Here is a 20345-nt window from a genome sequence, read left to right as displayed (position 1 = left end):
CTCAAACTGAATGAAAACTTCAGTCATAGTTATTGTCGCTACTGCCTAGGGGTGCCTTCACTATGAGATCACTCATTGATCCCATCTTTTTTGCTCAATACCGAGTCTAGTATAGCCTGCTCTCTGATTGGCTCCAGAACATACTGTTGTAAGAAATTATCCTGAAAGCCTTCTGAGCTCCTTATCTAGGCTACCTTTGTCATCTGGAGTATATACATTTAAGGAAGGACGTTAGAAGTAGTTCAGAGGTTTACTGGACTAATGCCAGTAATGGGAGGATTGTCTTATGAGGAAATGTTGGACAGGCTAGGCTTGTATCCAGTGGAGTTTAGAAGAGCAAGAGGTGATTTGATTAAAATCTTTAAGATCCTGAGGGGTATTGACCAGCTGGATGTGGACAGATGTTTCCTCTTGTAGGAGAATCCGGAACTCGGGGTTGCTCATTGATGATGCAAATGAGGCTAAATGTTTTCTTTGAGGGTGGTATGGAACTTTGGAACTCTCTTCCTCAAAAGGCAGTGGAAGCAGGAGTTTTTGGATATTTTTAAGGCACAGCCTGAGGCTTTTCCCCAGGGTAGAGGGGTCAATTACTAGGGGGCATAGGTTTAAGGTGAGAGGGGCAAAGTTTAGAGTAGATGTACGAGGCAAGTTTTTTACGCAGAGGGTAGTGGGTGCCTGGAACTCACTACCGGAGGAGGTAGTGGAGGCAGGGACGATAGGGACATTTAAGGGGCATCTTGACAAATATATGAATAGGATGGGAATAGAAGGATACGGACCCAGGAAGTGTAGAAGATTGTAGTTTAGTCGGGCAGTATGGTCGGCACGGGCTTGGAGGGCCGAAGGGCCTGTTCCTGTGCTGTACATTTCTTTGTTCTTTGTTTGTTCTAGCAAGATAGATTCTTGATGAGCAAAGGGTGAAAGGTTATCAGGGATAGGCCTGAATCCGATCAACCCTTTGCAGACTTCTCTTTACATCTTCCTCACAACTTCCCCTCCCACCTATCACAGTTCCTTCACCCATGCCCAATGTTTTTATTTTGGTTCTGCAACCAGACAGAATCTGCTACTCGATCAGCACTTTGAAAATGCTAACATTAACGTTTGAAGGAGAAACAAGAGTGTCTCAGTCCCATCAGGAAAATAGTCTATTAAAAATCAAATTTTAGAGAGAAAACCGAAGAAAATACACAAGATTGACCAAATTTATTTTTAAAAAGAGTTATGTTTTAGTTGTGTCCCTTCATTGCAACTCATTGGGGCAGTGTCTTCCTTTGTGTGAGTGAGAGCCAACCTTAACATAGTAAAGAATATCCCATAAATGGGAACTGGTATTAATATAAGTATAGTTTTATTTTCCTTACTGGTGTTCAATTCTGAAAATACTCTTGACAGTCTTCAATTTTTCTCCTAGCATTCTATGCATTTCTGCTGTGTGGTGCTGCATTAGCGGCTGCCCTGTACAATGAGGTGAACCTAAGCTATATCCACAATAACCTGTTGCAACTCGCAATCTCTGCAATGGTATTCTCCCTTGTGCTGAGCATTTACCTGTACTTGCGCTCCTGGCATGTTCCTACTGATGAGCTGGCAGCAGGAGGAAATTCTGGTAAGTGACTGTTCATTAATTCCATTCATTCTAATTCCATTTCTCTGCACTTGCCTACTTTCTTTTTATGTATTCTCAAATACTTAACTAGCTCCCTTTTAAGTGGCACAAAGACAAACTACCACTGATGCTGGAAACACGCCACAGGTCTGGAGCATTGGTGTTCTGATGTTAGGTCATCAATCTGAAATTCCTCTCTCCACAGATGCTGCCAAACCTTCTGAGTATCTCTAGCAATTTCAGCTTTTTAGTGATGTGAGCTACTATCTCAAAACTGTTTGGAAAGCAATGAATGTTCTTCTAACACTCCAGAAAAAATGTTACTTCATTTTACTCCTAAATGGTCTAACTCTGGTTTTAAGATTATTTCATCTTCCGGCGGAGGCCAGGAGGAGCTGGCTAAAGATGGTTTATGTCCGAGGGTTGAATGGGCCGTGTGTTTTCACGCACTTGAGGAGTTTGTTCTTGCAGAAGAAGCACCTGAAGTTGGGAGATCAGATGAGGCTGAGGAAGAGATGGGTGGGGCAAGTGTTCCACTTGGGGTTGGACGTAAAGACGAGGGGGGTGGCAGTGCTGGTCAATAAGAAAGTGACTTTCAAGGTGGGTAGTATTGTAGCCAACCCTGGGGGAGGGTGATAGGTGTGCGATGTCAGTGGGAAGCAGGAGGGGATGCCGGAGGTCTTGGGGACTCTCAATCCTGGTCAGAGAGAATAGTGTATATGTTCCTAACTATACTATCCATTTCTTTTCCGCCCCTTGAATGTATCCCTGTACCACTGTGCTCTAATCTCTTTGCTCATCCTCCCCACATTCCCAATCTAATACCACAGGGAGCAGCATTTTGAACCTGTTGGACAAGGGCTTATGCTCCTGCAACCCTACCTCCTGGATCCCTCTACCTATCTCACTCATAGTCACACCCTCCTGCCCCTGACCACTGTTACTCCATTAATAATGTTGGTGAACCACAAGCCTTCCCTTATATCGATCAAATGACCACACAACCAGTTAGTTAGTTCAAAAGATGGTTTATTTACATACACAAGAGTTATCTCAACATGCAACACAATATCTACTACGAGTTAAAGTACACCTATCAGCTACAATAACCTATACTTAACTTCAGGGCGACCGACACTGTGCAAATGGATAAGGCCTTTATCTGGATTTCACTTGGCTGGTTCGAAGAAAGTGGCTCTGTCTCTGCTGGGCTCATCCATCAGGTAGCGATCATTGGTCTTGAACTTGGCTGGCTGTTCCTGCTACAGTTGGGTTGGCACAGACCGGATCCAAAAGAATCAGAACACATGGCTGTGTCCTCTTTTATCCCTCTGGGATTTTGCGCTCTTTGGGGCGGTCCTTCGTCTTGGACCCAATAGTTCGACAGGGCTCTGATCACTCGCTTCTATTTCGGCCAATAAAGGGGCGGGTGCCTTGGTGGCTGGCCGGGTCCTTAGCGTTCATTGACCTGGCAGTTGTGCTTTCTGAGTAAGGGGAGTGGCGCCGATCAGTCTGTGGCTGTACCGGTTGCTTGATTGGAGTTCTATTGTCCTGGGAAAATGGGCCATTAAAATGCAAACAAGCAGGGATTTCGATCAGGTCTGGTTACCTGTGTTTCAGATACACATAGGCTCTGTATCTGTCTGAGTCCTGGGTTGTCCATAATTCCCATGTTCCTTTGCAGGTGGCCATCTTAGATGGCTACACCACTGACCGATTTCAAAGTGGTTAATCTAAGGGGTGTGACTGCCCCTTGAACACAACGTCCAGGTAACTCTTCCTCTCCCTGATGTGCCGCAGCATCTGAAGATCAGACTCCAGCTCATCAACTGAGTTGCAGTTCCTCAACCAACACTTGCTACAGATGCCAGCTCCCACATCATGCAGGTACAACACATCACCTGTCCCTGCACCTCTATTTTATTTCTTTAGCTCTTAATTTGCTTTTTTTTAAAATTCCAGCTGGTTTTAGTCTTTCTGTTCTGTAAAATATTTCTCTTCATACCTTTAATCTGAAAGCAATTTAGACTAGGTAATGCAAATTAGCAGTTACTTAACAACCAATGAACATACCGTTTTACTATGATACCACTCCTGAATTGTTTTTCAAACTTCGTTCCCGCTCTTTTTAAATCTCCGCTCTGACTCTCAGCTCCCGCTCTTTTTAAATCTCCATTCTGACTCTCCGCTCCCGCTCTTTTTAAATCTCCATTCTGACTCTCCGCTCCCGCTCTTTTTAAATCTCCACTCTGACTGTCCGCTCCCGCTCTTTTTAAATCTCCACTCTGACTCTCCGTTCCCGCTCTTTTTAAATCTCCACTCTGACTCTCCGTTCCCGCTCTTTTTAAATCTCCACTCTGACTCTCCGCTCCCGCTCTTTTTAAATCTCGGCTCTGAGTCTCCGCTCCCGCTCTTTTTAAATCTCGGCTCTGAGTCTCAGCTCCCGCTCTTTTTAAATCCCCGCTCTGACTCTCAGCTCCCGCTCTTTTTAAGTCTCCACTCTGACCCTCCGCTCCCGCTCTTTTTAAATCTCCATTCTGACTCTCCGCTCCCGCTCTTTTTAAATCTCCACTCTGACTCTCCGCTCCCGCTCTTTTTAAATCTCCACTCTGACTCTCAGCTCCCGCTCTTTTTAAATCTCCATTCTGACTCTCCGCTCCCGCTCTTTTTAAATCTCCACTCTGACTCTCCGTTCCCGCTCTTTTTAAATCTCGGCTCTGAGTCTCAGCTCCCGCTCTTTTTAAATCCCCGCTCTGACTCTCAGCTCCCGCTCTTTTTAAATCTCCACTCTGACCCTCCGCTCCCGCTCTTTTTAAATCTCCATTCTGACTCTCCGCTCCCGCTCTTTTTAAATCTCGGCTCTGAGTCTCAGCTCCCGCTCTTTTTAAATCCCCGCTCTGACTCTCAGCTCCCGCTCTTTTTAAATCTCCACTCTGACCCTCCGCTCCCGCTCTTTTTAAATCTCCATTCTGACTCTCCGCTCCCGCTCTTTTTAAATCTCCACTCTGACTCTCTGCTCTCGCTCTGTTTAAATCTCCACTCTGACTCTCCGCTCCCGCTCTGTTTAAATCTCCACTCTGACTCTCCGCTCCCGCTCTTTTTAAATCTCCACTCTGACTCTCCGCTCCCGCACTTTTTAAATCTCCACTCTGACTCTCCGCTCCCGCTCTTTTTAAATCCCCGCTCTGATTCTCAGCTCCCGCTCTTTTTAAATCCCCGCTCTGACTCTCAGCTCCCGCTCTTTTTAAATCTCCACTCTGACCCTCCGCTCCCGCTCTTTTTAAATCTCCATTCTGACTCTCCGCTCCCGCTCTTTTTAAATCTCCATTCTGACTCTCCGCTCCCGCTCTTTTTAAATCTCCACTCTGACTCTCCGCTCCCGCTCTTTTTAAATCTCCACTCTGACTGCCCGCTCCCGCTCTTTTTAAATCTCCACTCTGACTGCCCGCTCCCGCTCTTTTTAAATCTCCACTCTGACTCTCCGCTCCCGCACTTTTTAAATCTCCACTCTGACTCTCCGCTCCCGCTCTTTTTAAATCGCCGCTCTGATTCTCCGCTCCCGCTCTTTTTAAATCGCCGCTCTGACTCTCCGCTCCCGCTCTTTTTAAATCTCCGCTCTGACTCTCCGCTCCCGCTCTTTTTAAATCTCCGTTCTGACTCTCAGCTCCCGCCCTTTTTAAATCTCCACTCTGACTCTCCGCTCCAGCTCTATATAAATCTCCACTATGACTCCGCTCCCGTTCTTTTTAAATCTCCATTCTGACTCTACGCTCCCGCTCTTATTAAATCTCCACTCTGACACTCCGCTCCCCTCTGACTCTCTGCCCCCCCCCCCCCCCCCCCCCCCCCACTTTTTAAATCCACTTAAGGACAGTGGGGGGAATCAAGGACAGTGGGGGCAATCTGTGTGTTGAGCCAGAGGAAATGGCCGTTGTACTGAATGAATACTTTGCATCAGTGTTCACCAAAGAAAAGGACTTTGTGGAAGATGATTCTTGGTTAGGGTTTGTGGATAGTCTGTGTAATGTTCATATCAGAAAGGAGGAGGTATTGGGTGTTTTAAAAGACATGAAGGTAGATAAGTCTACAGTGCCGGATGGGATTTACCCCAGAATACTTAGGGAAGTAAGGGAGAAAATTGCTGAGGCCTTGACTGACATCTTTGTATCCTCATTAGCTATTATCGAGATCCCAGAGGACTGGAGAATAACTAATGTGGTACCGCTGTTTAAGAAAGGTAGCAGGGATAATCCTCAACTATAGGCCGGTGAACCTCACGTCAGTAGTGGGTAAATTATTGGAGAGAATTCTCAGGGGCAGGAATTATACCCATTGGGAAACAAATGGACTCATAAGCGATAGACCGTATGGTTTGTGAAGGGGAGGTTGTGCCTCACTAACTTGATCGAGTTTTTTTTCGGAGGTGACAAAGGTCATTGATGGCGGTCAGGCTCTCTTCTCTTCTGGCAGTAGAAGGGTGTTTTTCGGAATGGAAGGTTGTGCCTAGTGGCGTTCCACAGGGATCTGTGCTGGGGCCTCTGTTGTTTGTGGTGTACATAAACGATTTGGAGGTACTGGAGCTGGTCTGATTAGTAAGTTTGCGGTGTTGCAAAGGTTGGTGGAGTGGAGGATACAGCAGGGTGTCCCAGGTGGCATGGTGCCAGCCTGTCTGCTGCACACTAGATGCGCTTGGGAGGGGGGGGGGGGGGGGGGGGGGGGCATGACCGCCACCTGCGCCCAGGCACGACAAAATAATAATAACCGTTTATTGTCACGAGTATGAAGTTATAGTGAAAAGCCCCTAGTCGCCATATTGAACCCGGGCTGCAGGCCTTGTTCTGCATCACAAACGAGCTGTCTAGCCCACTGAGCTAAACCAGCCAAAGCTGGCCACCTGGGACCGGGGACAGAGTCGTCTGTCTCTTCTTCACCGTGACCAGGAGGGTCTCGAGCTTGGCATCAGTGAATCTTGGCGCCGCTCTCCTCGCTGTCATCTTGTTGGCTGGGATGGTGTGTGCAGGGAGTGAAGTGTATATATAAAACATAGAATTTACAGTGCAGAAGGAGGCCATACGGCCCATCGAGTCTGCTCCGGCCCTTGGAAAGAGCATCCCACTTAAGCCCCACACCTCCACCTGATCCCAGTAACCCCGCTAAGGGCAATTTATCATGGCTAATCCACCTAACCTGCACATCTTTGGACTGTGGGAGGAAACCCACACAGACACGTGGAGAACGTGCAGACTCCACACAGACAGTGACCCAAGACAGGAATCGAACCTGGGACCCTGGTGCTGTGAAGCAACCGTGCTAACCACTGTGCTAATGTGCTGCCCCATATATGCGGCTGCAGCTTGTCAGCCTCCTGAGTGTCAATCGCTAAACTGGCGAATCCCGCACTGTTTCTCATTGGAATCTATTGTGTTCTATGTGACGCCTGTGCTAGTACCTCCACAGTCGCTGAATCGGTCCAGGTGCGATGCTAATTTGCTCTTGTGAAAGTTCACGAATTCTGCATCGGCCTCAACACTTAGTCTCAGGAACGGAGAATTCCGCCAAAAATCGTTTGGTTAAAATGTCTGATTTCTTGTCAGAACCCCGGCCTTCAAAACCACTTCTTTATTCTGAATGGATGACTTTCTATCTTACCCATCCAGTTATCACTATTGGGTCAAAATAGAGATTTGGAGATAAGTAGCTGGGAATGTTTCCACCATTTAACCGTGAATCCATAAATTCAATGAAAATATAGTCAGGCAAGTTTTGTGTTCCGCACTTTTTGACAATCAGTAAGTGTACTGAGGATACTTGACATACTGCAGGTCAGCCTGCTTCAGGGTCATGGTGGGAGATGCTGTGGGCTGACCATCTGTAAACCGTCCTTCCTCCCATGCCACCTGAATGTAGGCTAGTACTGCAGATTTTGTTCAATACTACATCACTGCGCGAGATTCCAAGATATGTTGCTGCTTGATCTTTCTTATTCTGTAGCAGTGTATACTATTTCATTACCCCCATCATTAAATACTGTCTGATCCTCGCACATATGCCTGCAAGAGTTGCAAAGTTCCCATTTTAATGCAAGTTACTATATAAATAAAGCACAGATTGCAATTTCTTCAATCTCTTCGTTTGCAGGTAGTTTTGTTTATGACTTCTTTATTGGGCGTGAACTGAATCCTCGTATCAAAAACTTTGATCTGAAGTATTTCTGTGAGCTTCGACCAGGCTTGATGGGCTGGGTGAGTTTGAAGCATCTGCTGACTAAAATAATAAACCACATATAGTAGAGCTTTGAATACCAATGGCGGCATGGTGGTGCAGTGGTTAGCACTGCTGCCTCATGGCGCCGAGGACCCAGGTTCAATCCCAGCCTGGGTCACTGTCTGTGTGGAGTTTGCACATTTCTCCCATGCTTGCGTGGGTCTCCCCCACAACACAAAGAAGTGCAGGGTAGGTGGATTGGCCACGTTAAATTGCCCCTTAATTGGAAAAACTAAAAAATTTGAACACTGATTAACATTTGACGATATTTTTACTTCTTTCCAAGTTTCCTTCCACCTCAATTTATTGCCCCTGTCCTTATTGCCCTGCTTCCCATCCCATTCCCAAAGCTGAAGGAAATGTGTCTGAACATTTATTGGACGGGCCTGATCCTGGTCAAAGTGCTTCCAAGTGCCAAGATTAGGTAGTCTTGAAATGAAATGAAAATGAAAATCGCTTATTGTCACAAGTAGGCTTCAATGAAGTTACTGTGAAAAGCCCCTAGTCGCCACATTCCGGCGCCTGTTCGGGGAGGCTGGTACGGGAATTGAACCGTGTTGCTGGCCTGCCTTGGTCTGCTTTCAAAGCCAGCGATTTAGCCCTGTGCTAAACCAGCCCCTTTTGCCACTGTTGACAGCTCAGACTGGAATCAGTTGCTAGTGTGGATAGGGTTCATGTGCTGTCCTGCAAGCTATTCTGCCACTCCAACTATTTCCAGCTCTCTGAATCTGCGCAGGTTTCATGATCAGCATTCGTAAAAACGTAACTAAATTTCCGTTTCAAATTTGAGCTTTAAATATTGGTGAAAGTCTTTTTCTGAACAAAAAGGAAATTGTAATCTCTCTCTTTGATTTTGGTGATTTGTTCTGTACCTATAATCTACCCAATAGAGAGACGAGACAAAATACTCAATATTACAGTTTTGTTTAAATGAGGCAAAGAAACCGCTCCCAAGATGCAACTTTGCTTGGTCAGGTTACAAAAAGCTGGTTGCTCCAGATTTATAAAAGTGGTTATGAAATCCTTTGCTTGTTCGACCATTCTCCACATCCCAGACTTCGCCCCTATTGTGACCAAGGGTCATAGCTGATCGCCCATGTTCTGCCACATTGAGAAGTGTCAGTCTCAAACCGAAAGTATTTTAATCTTTGATATGTTCTTCAGGTGGAAGAGAAACTAAACTAGACTAGCCATATAAATACTGTGGCTACAGGAGCATATTAGATTTTGTGACAAGTTACTCAACTCCTGACTCCCCAAAACCTGTCCACCATCCACATGGCACTAGTCAGCAGTGTGATGGAATACTCTCCACTGGATGAATGCAGCTCCAATGACACTGAAGAAGCTCAACACCATCCAGGACAAAGCAACCCGCTTGATTGATACCCCATCCACCACCTTCAACAGCCACTCCCTCCACCACCAGAATATAGTGCAGCAGTGTGTAGCATCTGCAATATATGCATTGCAGCAAATCACCCAGACTCCTTCGACAGCACCTTCAAAACCCACACTAATTAGCCGAACAAGGGCTGCAGATGCATGGGAACACCACATGGAAATTTCCCTCCAAGCCACACTAGCCTATCCTGCTCATATATCATCGTTCCTTCACTGTCGCTCCTTAACTAACAGCAATGTTTGTACACCACATGGCCTGCAGTAGTTCAAGAAGGTGGCTCATCACCACCTTGTTGAGGGCAATTGGGGATGGGCAATAAATTCTGGTCTGAAAAAGATGCACTTTCCAATCCTGTAAAGTGTATATTCATTTCTGTCTCCTTAAAAAGTAAAAGATTTGTTTGACTGTCAGATGTCTGCATAACTGCAATGTGATGGCTGTTGTCTTTAAGTTTTTCCCCATGACCCTTTAAAAAAAATCTTCCAGGTTGTCATTAACTTGGGATTGTTGTTTGCTGAGATGGAAATGCAACAACGTGATGTGCCCTCATTGGCGATGATACTGGTGAACAGTTTTCAGCTTCTGTATGTGATGGATGCACTGTGGAACGAGGTATTTCCTGTCGATTTAATCCTATTAACTAAATTGCTGACATAGCGCGGCCTCTTTGTAGCAGTCAACAACAATAGCCTCAGTATCTCTGGATTGGATTGGACTTGTTCAGGGAATGTGGGCATTGATGGCTGGGCCAGCATTTATTTGCCATCCCTAATTGCCCTTGAACTGAGTGGTTTGCTGGGCCATTTCACAGAACACTCGAAAGTCAACCACAATTGCTGTGATCTGGAGTCACATATAGGCCAGACAAAGACGGCCAGACTTCTACTTTCTGATCATTGTCCCAACCATCTTAGCTGGACGTTTGTATGCGTGGGCACTGTGCTAGGACAGAATCAGACTCTGTTCTGAAGCCTTTTTATTGCTGATGTAAACTGTTGGGCTTACATGTGAATATTGGTTCTATGGCCAAGGTAACCAAGACTAACTGGCAGTCCTGGGTCATGGTTCAAGAAGAAGTCAATTCAGAACATGTGAAATGTTTGGTAGAGTAAAGAGCTTGATGCGGAAGGTAAAGGAATAATGCACATAGGGGTCATGCAAAGTGTTCCTCTGACAGCTCAGTTGGTTAAGTTTTTAAACAGTGCAAATTGAAGGTTCCCGAATTCATCCCCTGATTATTCCTATTAGCTGGTTGCAGCTATGAGGAAGGTTAGAAAGGTTTCTAATGTCCTTAATGCCTTGGGTTATGGAGGGATAAATCATACAGTATACCCCGTCTTGCTAGCTATCTCTCAACTCCTGTTAATTGTACTTGTGTGGACGTTCGGTGAAGACAGGACCTTGCTCTGCTGTAATTCTGAGTCAGGTAGTCTGCCAGCACTTGCTGTAAGTTCAAAGCATGAATGGCTGCCAAGGCCTGGTATCTTTCCAACTATCTCAGGAAGGAACTAGAGCTCGATTGGAGAATGTAGGTGATAAATGATAATTATTGTTCATTTTTTCACTTGGTGCTCTCCAGATGCAGGTTTGAATCTTCAGAGTTTAGTTTCCTGTTCTCACTTCTTTGTTCTTCTTGATGTTTGAACACAGGAGGCAATTCTGACCACCATGGATATTGTGCATGATGGATTTGGATACATGCTGGCATTTGGAGACCTGGTCTGGGTACCGTTCGTGTACAGTCTGCAGGCCTTCTATCTGGTTAATCACCCGAATGAACTGACATGGCCGGTAGCTCTGACCATCATTGCTCTCAACAGTAAGAGAATTTACAGAACTTTTCCCTTTAATGACTATATTCAAATTGCAGTGCTACACATTCCAACTGTCACACTTTGCACGATTCACAATGTTTGTTTATGTTGCAGCTGTTGGTTACATCATATTCCGGGGGGCCAACTCGCAAAAGAACGCTTTCAGAAGGAATCCTCATGACCCCAAACTGGCACGTAAGTACCAGACTCTCATTCCCCTTAATGCACACCACAGAATAAGGTGTGTGTTTGAGGAAGCTGGGCAGATAATTCCTTCAATATAGGTTGTAGTAAATGAATGGATTGATTATTTGTGACAGAAAAATATTGTATTCTTTAATAGTTTTATAAACTCTTTTCTACCAAATATGCAACATAACTGAAGCATTATTCTACCTTCAGAGTATTTCTGAGTGAGATTTCCCATGGGTAGTTCTATACACCTCATTGACCGGCACGGTAGCACAGTGGTTCACACAGTTGCTTCACAGCTCCAGGGTCCCAGGTTCGCTTCCCGGCTTGGTCACTGTCTGCGCGGGTTTCATCCGGGTGCTCCAGTTTCCAGTCCAGAGACGTGTGGGTTAGGTGGATTGGCCATGCTAAATTGTCCTTGGTGTCCAAAAAAAAAGGTTGGGTGGGGTTACGGGGATAGAGTGGAGGTGTGGGCTTTCCTAGGGCCGGTGCAGACTTGATGGGCCAAGTGGCTTCCTTCAGCACTGTAAATTCTATGAAATCTACAGCTTTGATGAATTTCTTGCTTTAAAGCCGCCTCATTTCTATAGTGACAGAAATACTCAAAGTAAACTACAATCAGCACGGGGCAGCACGGTAGCCTTGTGGATAGCACAATTGCTTCACAGCTCCAGGGTCCCAGGTTCGATTCCGGCTTGGGTCACTGTCTGTGCGGAGTCTGCACGTCCTCCCCGTGTGTACGTGGGTTTCCTCCGGGTGCTCCGGTTTCCTCCCACAGTCCAAAGATGTGCAGGTTAGGGGGATTGGCCATGATAAATTGTCCCTTAGTGTCCAAAATTGCCCTTAGTGTTGGGTGGGGTTACTGGGTTATGGGGATAGGGTGGAGGTGTTGACCTTGGGTAGGGTGCTCGTTCCAAGAGCCGGTGCAGACTCGATGGGCCGAATGTCCTCCTTCTGCACTGTAAATTCTATGATAATCAGCTCTAGCAGTTAGTTACATAACCACTTATGAGGCACTTGAATGCCATGTAGCTGACTGACCCAGTCAGCAAGCAGCAAGTAATTTCCAGGACCTCTGGTGCTAGTACTGTTATCCAAACCGCTGTTCTCATTGCCTATCACCTAGCAGCAACTGAAGGAAAGTATTGTTACACAGTGGGAGCTACTAGTGTGAAGCTGCATGCTTTACCTTTCGATAAACTTTTTGTAATTGCATTGTACACTCTGAAAATTGTCAGATCGATGGTATAACATAGTGCAGTATGGTTACAAATGGGTCCAGTTACAAATGATGCTTTTGTTTGTGCAGATTTAAAAACGATTCCCACAGCAACAGGAAGGAGTTTGATTGTTTCTGGGTGGTGGGGATTTGTCCGACACCCAAACTACCTGGGTGACCTCATCATGGCTTTGGCTTGGTCGCTGCCCTGTGGTAAGTAAGAAATTGTCCAATCGTATTGATCAACCAAAGGGAGAGGTTGATCACCCCAATTGGCCTTTCTCTTCCTAAAATTGCTCAGTCCCTGGTTAGGAATGGAACAGAATGTTTCAGGATCAGTTAAGTAGAATTCCAGACACTTTATGAAGCATGTTAGTCCTTCAGATGCCTTACCATATGCAGAGCAACTTGTAAAAAATAGTAATGTTGATCATAAAGGTTGATGGAGCTTCATTCATTTGAAAAGGAGACGAGGTAGAAACATTGGAGGATCTTTGCCGAGAGGATTATACACAGAGGGACAGTGCAAAAATCAGTCTTACTGTCAACTGGTGCACTGTGGACAAAGGTTAAAAATCCCAATGGAGAATGGGAAAAGAAAGAAAGGAAAAGGGATTACATATGGTCCCTATTTGTACTTAAAGAGGCCTGGGTCTCATCACCCTGCACCATCTATGCTCCCAGATAATTTGGAAAATAGAGAGCTGGCTGACTTTGGCTGCTATACTGCAATTCTGTTTTGTACAATGTGAAGTTAGCTACGACAATCCTGCTGTTCGGTTGCCTTTGCATTAAGGACTTCTGATGGAAAATGATGCATGATTCCATTTATTTCTAATAATTTTTATCTTGTCACTTTCTCTCTGGGCACTTGTGAATAGATGACTTATAACTGTCACTGGGTCAAAATCCTGGAACTCACTCCCTAACAGCACTGTGGGTGTACCTACACCACAAGGACTGCAGCAGTTCAAGGAGGCAGCTCACCACCACCTTCTCAAGGACAATTGGGGGTGGGCATAGAACAATACAGCGCAGTACAGGCCCTTCGGCCCACGATGTTGCACCGAAACAAAAGCCATCTAACCTACACTATGCCATTATCATCCATATGTTTATCCAATAAACTTTTAAACGCCCTCAATGTTGGCGAGTTCACTACTGTAGCAGGTAGGGCATTCCACGGCCTCACTACTCTTTGCGTAAAGAACCTACCTCTGACCTCTGTCCTATATCTATTACCCCTCAGTTTAAAGTTATGTCCCCTCGTGCCAGCCATTTCCATCCGCGGGAGAAGGCTCTCACTGTCCACCCTATCTAACCCCCTGATCATTTTGTATGCCTCTATTAAGTCTCCTCTTAACCTTCTTCTCTCCAACGAAAACAACCTCAAGTCCATCAGCCTTTCCTCATAAGATTTTCCCTCCATACCGGGCAATAAATGCTGGCCTAGCCAGCAACATCCATGAAAGATTTTTTTTTTTTTTTTTTTAAAGTGTCCCAGCATTATTCAACCTGACTTTTGGAAAATGGAGAACTGACAGCAGTTGTTACATACTGCCGTTTTGCTTTGTCCATCACAAGCCGATGTCTAGATTCTCTCTCAAACCATTTGGCAGAAGTTTCACGTTTTGGGCTGGAAGGGGGCCCTTGTGCTGACGATTTATGGTTCGACATTCTACTTTGATATCTTGCAGCACTGGGCGGCACAGTGGTTAACACTTACTTCACAGCTCCAGGGTCCCAGGTTCAATTCCCTGCTGGGTCACTGTCTGCGCAGAGTCTGCACGTTCTCCCCGTGTGTGCGTGGGTTTCCTCCGGGTGCTCCGGTTTCCTCCCACAAGTCCTGAAAGACGTGCTGTTAGGTGAATTGGACATTTTGAATTCTCCCTCTGGGACCCGAACAGGCGCCGGAATGTGGCGACTAGGGGCTTTTCACAGTAACTTCATTGTAGTGTTAATGTAAGCCGACTTGTGACAATAATAAAGATTATTTTGTTAAATTTAAGGAAACCTCTGAACTGGGTGTGATCGTTGCAGTTGTTGGTTATTCATCTAAAGTCACAGGGATTTTAATTGTTCCCGATGAATTCGGTGCGCACAGTCAAATCAGGCCAAGACGGTGGGGATTTCTGAATCTGAAGCACCAGGACACTTGGAAGATTTGGCATACAGAGGGCTTGCTGGGTGTGGAGTAGATGAGACGAGCAGATTTTGAGAAGTGGGTGTAGAAAGGAGGCCTTGGTAGAGTGTAGACGCTGAGTGAGTGAAATGCTTGTCGACAATACAACACTCGCGCAGAAGCAAGCTATTTAATATGGGAATCTAAGAAGCTGTAACAGGTCTGAACCTTGTAAAACTCTGTTTAAAAAACCCCTGCCATTTCTTGCTCTTTCTACAGGGTTCAATCACATCATTCCATATTTCTACATAATTTACTTCACTTGTCTGCTCGTTCATCGTGAGGCCAGGGATGAGCATCAGTGCAGGAAGAAATACGGTGTGGCTTGGAACAAGTACTGCCAGCAGGTCCGCTACCGAATCTTTCCCTACGTCTACTGAGCAAGTGTGTTCCACTCCACCCATTAGATCACAAAGCCTCTGCACATTGTTCTCACTGGTGTTTTGAAGAAAATACGAGATGAAGGTTGCTATATTAAATCGATAATAATCATGGGGCTTGCTGTTTTTAAAAAAAGTATGTCTTTTTTCTTCGTACTCTGTCCCTGCCTTTTTTAAAACAATTAAATTCAATTCACAGTTTAAAATTAGCCACATATTTGTAGCAGAACAATAACCTTCCTGTGGGTAGAAAGACCAGGCAGATCCTTATTACCAATGGGACAGGAGAGCCTGAGGGACAACATATTTTGTGCTGGTGTTACTGTTTGACTCCTGCAAAGACAGCTATAAACATGGTTTGTATATTAGTCACTTTACAGAAGGAGTCACTTATCTCAGGTATTCAGAAATTGGGGTGGATTGTATTGTGAAACTTGTGTTTATTATGACCTATGCTTTTGAGATGGTCATAAAATCATTGATTGATGTTCCTCATGGCAGTTTACAGCACCTCTTGCATTCAAATATCAACTGTTTGAAAATAAAAAGTATCTTTGTTTTTTGTTTCTCCCTATATATTAAAGTTAGATCCTGCATGATGTCAAGGTTATGGGCTAATGATAGCCATATTCCCTCTAACCTATTTAAAACAAATACTATAATGGCAATTATCCCAATAATTGTCATTTCCCAACTTTTTATCATTTGTTTTGGATACTTTGGCCAGTTACTTGAGCTGGTAATTTTAGTTTAAAGCTTTGTAATTAATTTGCTATATTATTTTTTTGCATGGTTCAGAATAGGGAACTAAAGAGCTATGATCTAACTGGCTGTACTTGACTGTATCATCGGACTCTTTCTTATCTCCCATATCCTTCTTCCCCTTTAAATAATGAAATCACACCTCCACTGGGATATAGAGTAATTGTGGAATCTGCCTGGGATTATCTCTCACCTTAAAGCTCTGTAGCAGCTTATTTTAAAGAAGTTCTTCTGGATTGGTATTTTGTGTTGTACTGGAGGGTTTACATTCTGGGTATTACAATACTTTCTTTTGCTGATGCAGTGTTTGGCTGTACTGTGGGTGACACCTTTCAAGTTCCACAATTCTCTGGTTTGAGTTGTGTTGCTGTTTTGCTCAAGTGACATAACCTGAGGAATGTATAGAGCAAGGCTTGCAATAGATATATCCTCACACAGACTCACTGCACAGAAGACCTTTTTAAATTAAGACAAATTGTGCTCATGGTATTGTCAATATTTTAAAATAAAGCTTTCAGTGCTTTTGATGAGGCAGTGGTTGTTAACCTCTGTTAGCTTGTCAGTGCTGGAAGCCTGAGGATAAGCTAATTCTTCACCATCACCAGAAAAGTGTTTATTTTCTCCCTAGCTTCACTCATCCTTTTCCAACAGTGAGTGAGTGGTTACAGCCACAAGATTGATTCTGCTGCTTCAGTCCTTGCTTTAGGAAATTGAGGTGTAAACAAGATGGACCATTCACTCTGGACCTTCAGTTTTCCAGAGGGATCTCGTTAGGATGCAAATGACTGATGTTTTATATCTGGAAGGTGTCTGATTGAAAAGCCATTAAATTGCCTGCTTCATTGGAGTGGGCTGTGTCTAGTGACAATAACTCTCAATTGTATTTCAGAAAGGCTTGATTTCCTAGACGACAGAGTGCATCTGTATTAACTTCATTGTTTTGTGTAAGTTTCTAGTTCTGAAATGGGTTACAGTTTTTCAAATCTGGGCCCTATTGCCTGGCCTGTAGTCCACCAATTAGAAACCTAGTCTTCCAAAATGAATTAGAAGTGTTTTGATTTTTGGGATAACGTACTGAATAGGGTGGCAGTAATCCAGAAAGTGACAGGGCCCCCTTCCCAAAATTTGCCTCGAATACAGGCAGTTATTTTATACATTTGATGCTAGTTATCCAGTCTTTGACTGTGAACCAGTGATATAAAACCTATTGCTGTCTGTTGTACCCTGCCCTTGTTTGGAGTCTGTGGCCTCCTGATTGCACTTTTCCACTGGGCAGCCTTAAAATGCTGATATCGGTGGCGCTTCTGAAGGGTTCTCCCTGCAATTAGCAGTAAATAGTCATATCAGGCAGGTTGGATTGGACCTGTGTTCTTCTTTGAGTGGAGCATGAATTTTATGCTCATACCAATTCTGTATTAATAAATGGTTGGTGCAGAACCTGAATAAAAGCTGCCATCAATAAATGTGGGAAAACCACAGAATCGGCCACCCTGGCCATAACCTGCATAAGTTGGTGCATTATTTCACCAGACCACCAGCAACACAGGCTACATTTCTCAAATTTTATTTTTTTGATATAAACTCTGATTTATTATCCTGAAAATCAAACTTTCAAATTATAAATGTAGCTTTATTGATCAAAATATTTTTGTATTATTTTATTTTGTATGTCTTACAGTATTTCAGATGGATTTCAATGTCCTTGATTTATAGTGTAACATTCACTGTACTGTCACTGTCCTTACTGTTATGGTGGCACTGTACAGATTTGTGGAAGGACAATTTAATTTTACATAAAACTAAATGAGCCAAAAAGTAGTGTGGTGCGCAGTAAATAGTTAAGAATCGGATTTTCCCTCTACCCAACTTCAAAGCAAATAAAGTAGTTCCCCAGTCCCTTCAAAGCTGGTCTCAGCCCTGCACATTGTATAAAGTGACATTGGAGTATTAAGCTGGTTGAGGCAGACCTCTGCCCTCTGATTTCTGTGCAACCTTTAAACCTCTACCTGTAATTCTAGAGGAATCGGTGACTTACCCTGAATCATCTGCCAGTCACACTACCCAGATCACAGTAATAGCTCACCTGATCCTAGACCCAGCTAATCACTAACATAACAGTGACAAATCAGTGTGATAGAATGGTTTACGGCCTTGTAGACATGAAGTCAAAATGAGGTTTACCTTCACTGACTAAAATAAGAGAGGGTTGCTTAAAATGCTGATGTGTCGGACTGCAACCTTTGTAGTTTTGGTCCTGTGCATTCATATTGAAAGACGCCTGTGGCCCAGGTCTTCCTAACTGCACAAAAATGTGTACAGATTGAATCTGGACACTCCATCAGATTTTCATCTGGTAGGATCCCTTCACCAATGTGAAAAAACACGTTATAGTTACAACAAATAGTCCCAGCTTGTGATGGATACTCCAGCTGAAAGCCTGTTAACTTTCACTCGAAACAGATTGGAGCTGAGCTTTTGGGAATAAAAGTGCAGTGCCGAGTTAGTGTGTTTGAGACTTGAGGCACTGAGTGTAAATAGTATCTTTTGATGGGTAAATTGTTGGGGTGGGTAGGAGGAATTTTTTTCTTGTGCTTGTTTTTATTGTAACTGCTTGTGTAACAATACCCAAGATTTTGTTATCACTTGTGAAAAAATGCATTGTACAAAAACAAAGTAAAACTACTTTTTATATTTTTTGGCTGAAATAAAGTTTTACAATACTTTCTGCATGTGTTTAATGGTATGTATCAAGCTTTACAGATCAGAAAAGAGAATTGTATTCATTTAGTAACTTTCAACCTTCATATTGGCTGTCAATTTGCACACAGCAAGGTGTCCAAAAAAAAAACTAACCCCATAAGGTGGAGAAGGTTTTACCTGGTTTTTTAAAAATGTATAATTAACAGGGACACAGAGCAATTCTGCGTCGCTGATGCTGTAAAAAATTAGATTAAAACTAGGACTAAGGTGCTAAAGTCTGCTATTTCTCACGACTGAGACTCGAGGGGGGGAAAAATCTGCATAGCTTTGCTTTATGCCCTAAACTCAAAGTATTGAGAACGTAAAGGCTTTTGGTTCTTACCATAGTTTAGTATTTCCCATACACAACATACCATGAGAATGTGGCATGACCAGACAATTTGACTTTATAGAATCCCTCCAGTGTAGGAGGCCATTTGTACCATTGAGTGCACCAACCTTCTGAAAGCACTCTAACGAGGCCCACTCCCTTGCCCTAAGCCTGTAACCACGCGTATTGATGATGTCCAATTCACCAAACCTGGTCCGTGGGAAGAAACCAGAGCACCCAAAGGAAACCCACGCAGACACTGGGAGAACATGCAAACTCCACACACACAGTGACCCAAGCCAGGCATCAAACCCGGGTCCCTGGTGCTGAGGCCGTTCCTCGGCAAAGTATTTTGTTCATCTTCCCACAATTCCATGCTTGAATCTCCAATCAGCTTCTGTCGCAGTAGTGAATCAACCATTTGTTATCTTTCCTGGTCCATCCTGATGACTGCAGCCTTTACTGACCATATATGGTGACAACCTGGGCCAGTGTGTGGTAAATTCCAGCCTCTCTTGACCTGGAGTCTCAACAAGGTTAAAATTAACTTTTATTTTAAAATAATCTGAGGTCTTCGACTGTCCAATAACCACAGTCACCAAATTTGTAAATTTAAACACAATTAACTTTTTATTAACAGTAACTATAATTAAGTAGGTAACTGGTTAACTATTGAATCTCTAACCCCCCCTCTTTTTTTAAGGGGTAATTTAGCGTGTTCAATCCACCTACCCTGCACATCTTTGTGTTGTGAGGGCGAAACCCACATAAACACGGGGAGAATGTGCAAACTCCACACGGCAGTGACCCAGAGCCGGGATCGAACCTGGGACCTCAGCACCATGAGACAGCAGTGCTGCCACTGTGCTGCCCCCCCCCCCCCTTTTAAACTCATCCCACCCAATACATACATACACACTCAAACACCGGGGAAGTGGGGTGTAAAAGAATAAGGGTCTTTGTTTCAGATGGACATCTCCCAGTTAGAGTTGTTTCTTCGGTCTAGGCTTTCACACGGATGCTATCTTTTATTTCGGCTTGTAATGGTCTTCACTGTAGAGTGACAGAAATAGCAGGCAGCCAGCATTTGAGAGACCGCTTCTTTCCAAGTCGAGAAGCTTTTGCCTTCAGACCGTAAGCAGCAGAGGGAGAGAGCTGCTTCCGCCTTTCCGGGTCCAGTGGCTTCTCTTGGATTCTCTCTGAAAACCCCCACCTGACAGGATGTCGGTTGCCGGGTAGAATACTGTCCCTGGCCAATCCATTGACCACCAGCAAACCAATTGAAACAAATCCCTCCTGGGTGCCATAAAATCTGGGTTCTTTTGCCCAAAATACAAAACTTCATCATAATGTACTATTTTAACACTTCGTATTCCCTCTGCTCAGCTTAAAGGTATGTCTCCATTAAAGATCCATGAACCAAAAATAATGAAGACAAAATAAAAGAA

At 44.2% G+C, this 20345-nt stretch overlaps 1 protein-coding gene across 3 annotated transcripts in view; it reads left to right on the top strand.

Moving 5' to 3' along the window:
* Window positions 1-18552, top strand: part of lbr (lamin B receptor) — a 147833-nt gene extending 129281 nt beyond the window's left edge. For all 3 annotated transcript variants that reach the window (XM_072500296.1, XM_072500294.1, XM_072500295.1), the window contains 7 exons: window positions 1415-1609; window positions 7748-7851; window positions 9765-9890; window positions 10929-11097; window positions 11207-11287; window positions 12594-12716; window positions 14905-18552. In XM_072500296.1, the coding sequence (XP_072356397.1) occupies window positions 1415-1609; window positions 7748-7851; window positions 9765-9890; window positions 10929-11097; window positions 11207-11287; window positions 12594-12716; window positions 14905-15065 (959 nt within the window). In that variant the 3' untranslated portion in view covers window positions 15066-18552. The remainder of the gene's footprint in view (window positions 1-1414; window positions 1610-7747; window positions 7852-9764; window positions 9891-10928; window positions 11098-11206; window positions 11288-12593; window positions 12717-14904) is intronic.
* Window positions 18553-20345: the final 1793 nt, after the last annotated feature.

This window comes from Scyliorhinus torazame, chromosome 4 (assembly GCF_047496885.1).
Source record: "Scyliorhinus torazame isolate Kashiwa2021f chromosome 4, sScyTor2.1, whole genome shotgun sequence".
In the NCBI taxonomy this organism is placed as follows: Eukaryota; Metazoa; Chordata; class Chondrichthyes; order Carcharhiniformes; family Scyliorhinidae; genus Scyliorhinus; species Scyliorhinus torazame.
The sequence above is the reverse complement of the archived record's forward strand: the minus strand, read 5'-3'. Positions and strand labels throughout refer to the sequence as shown.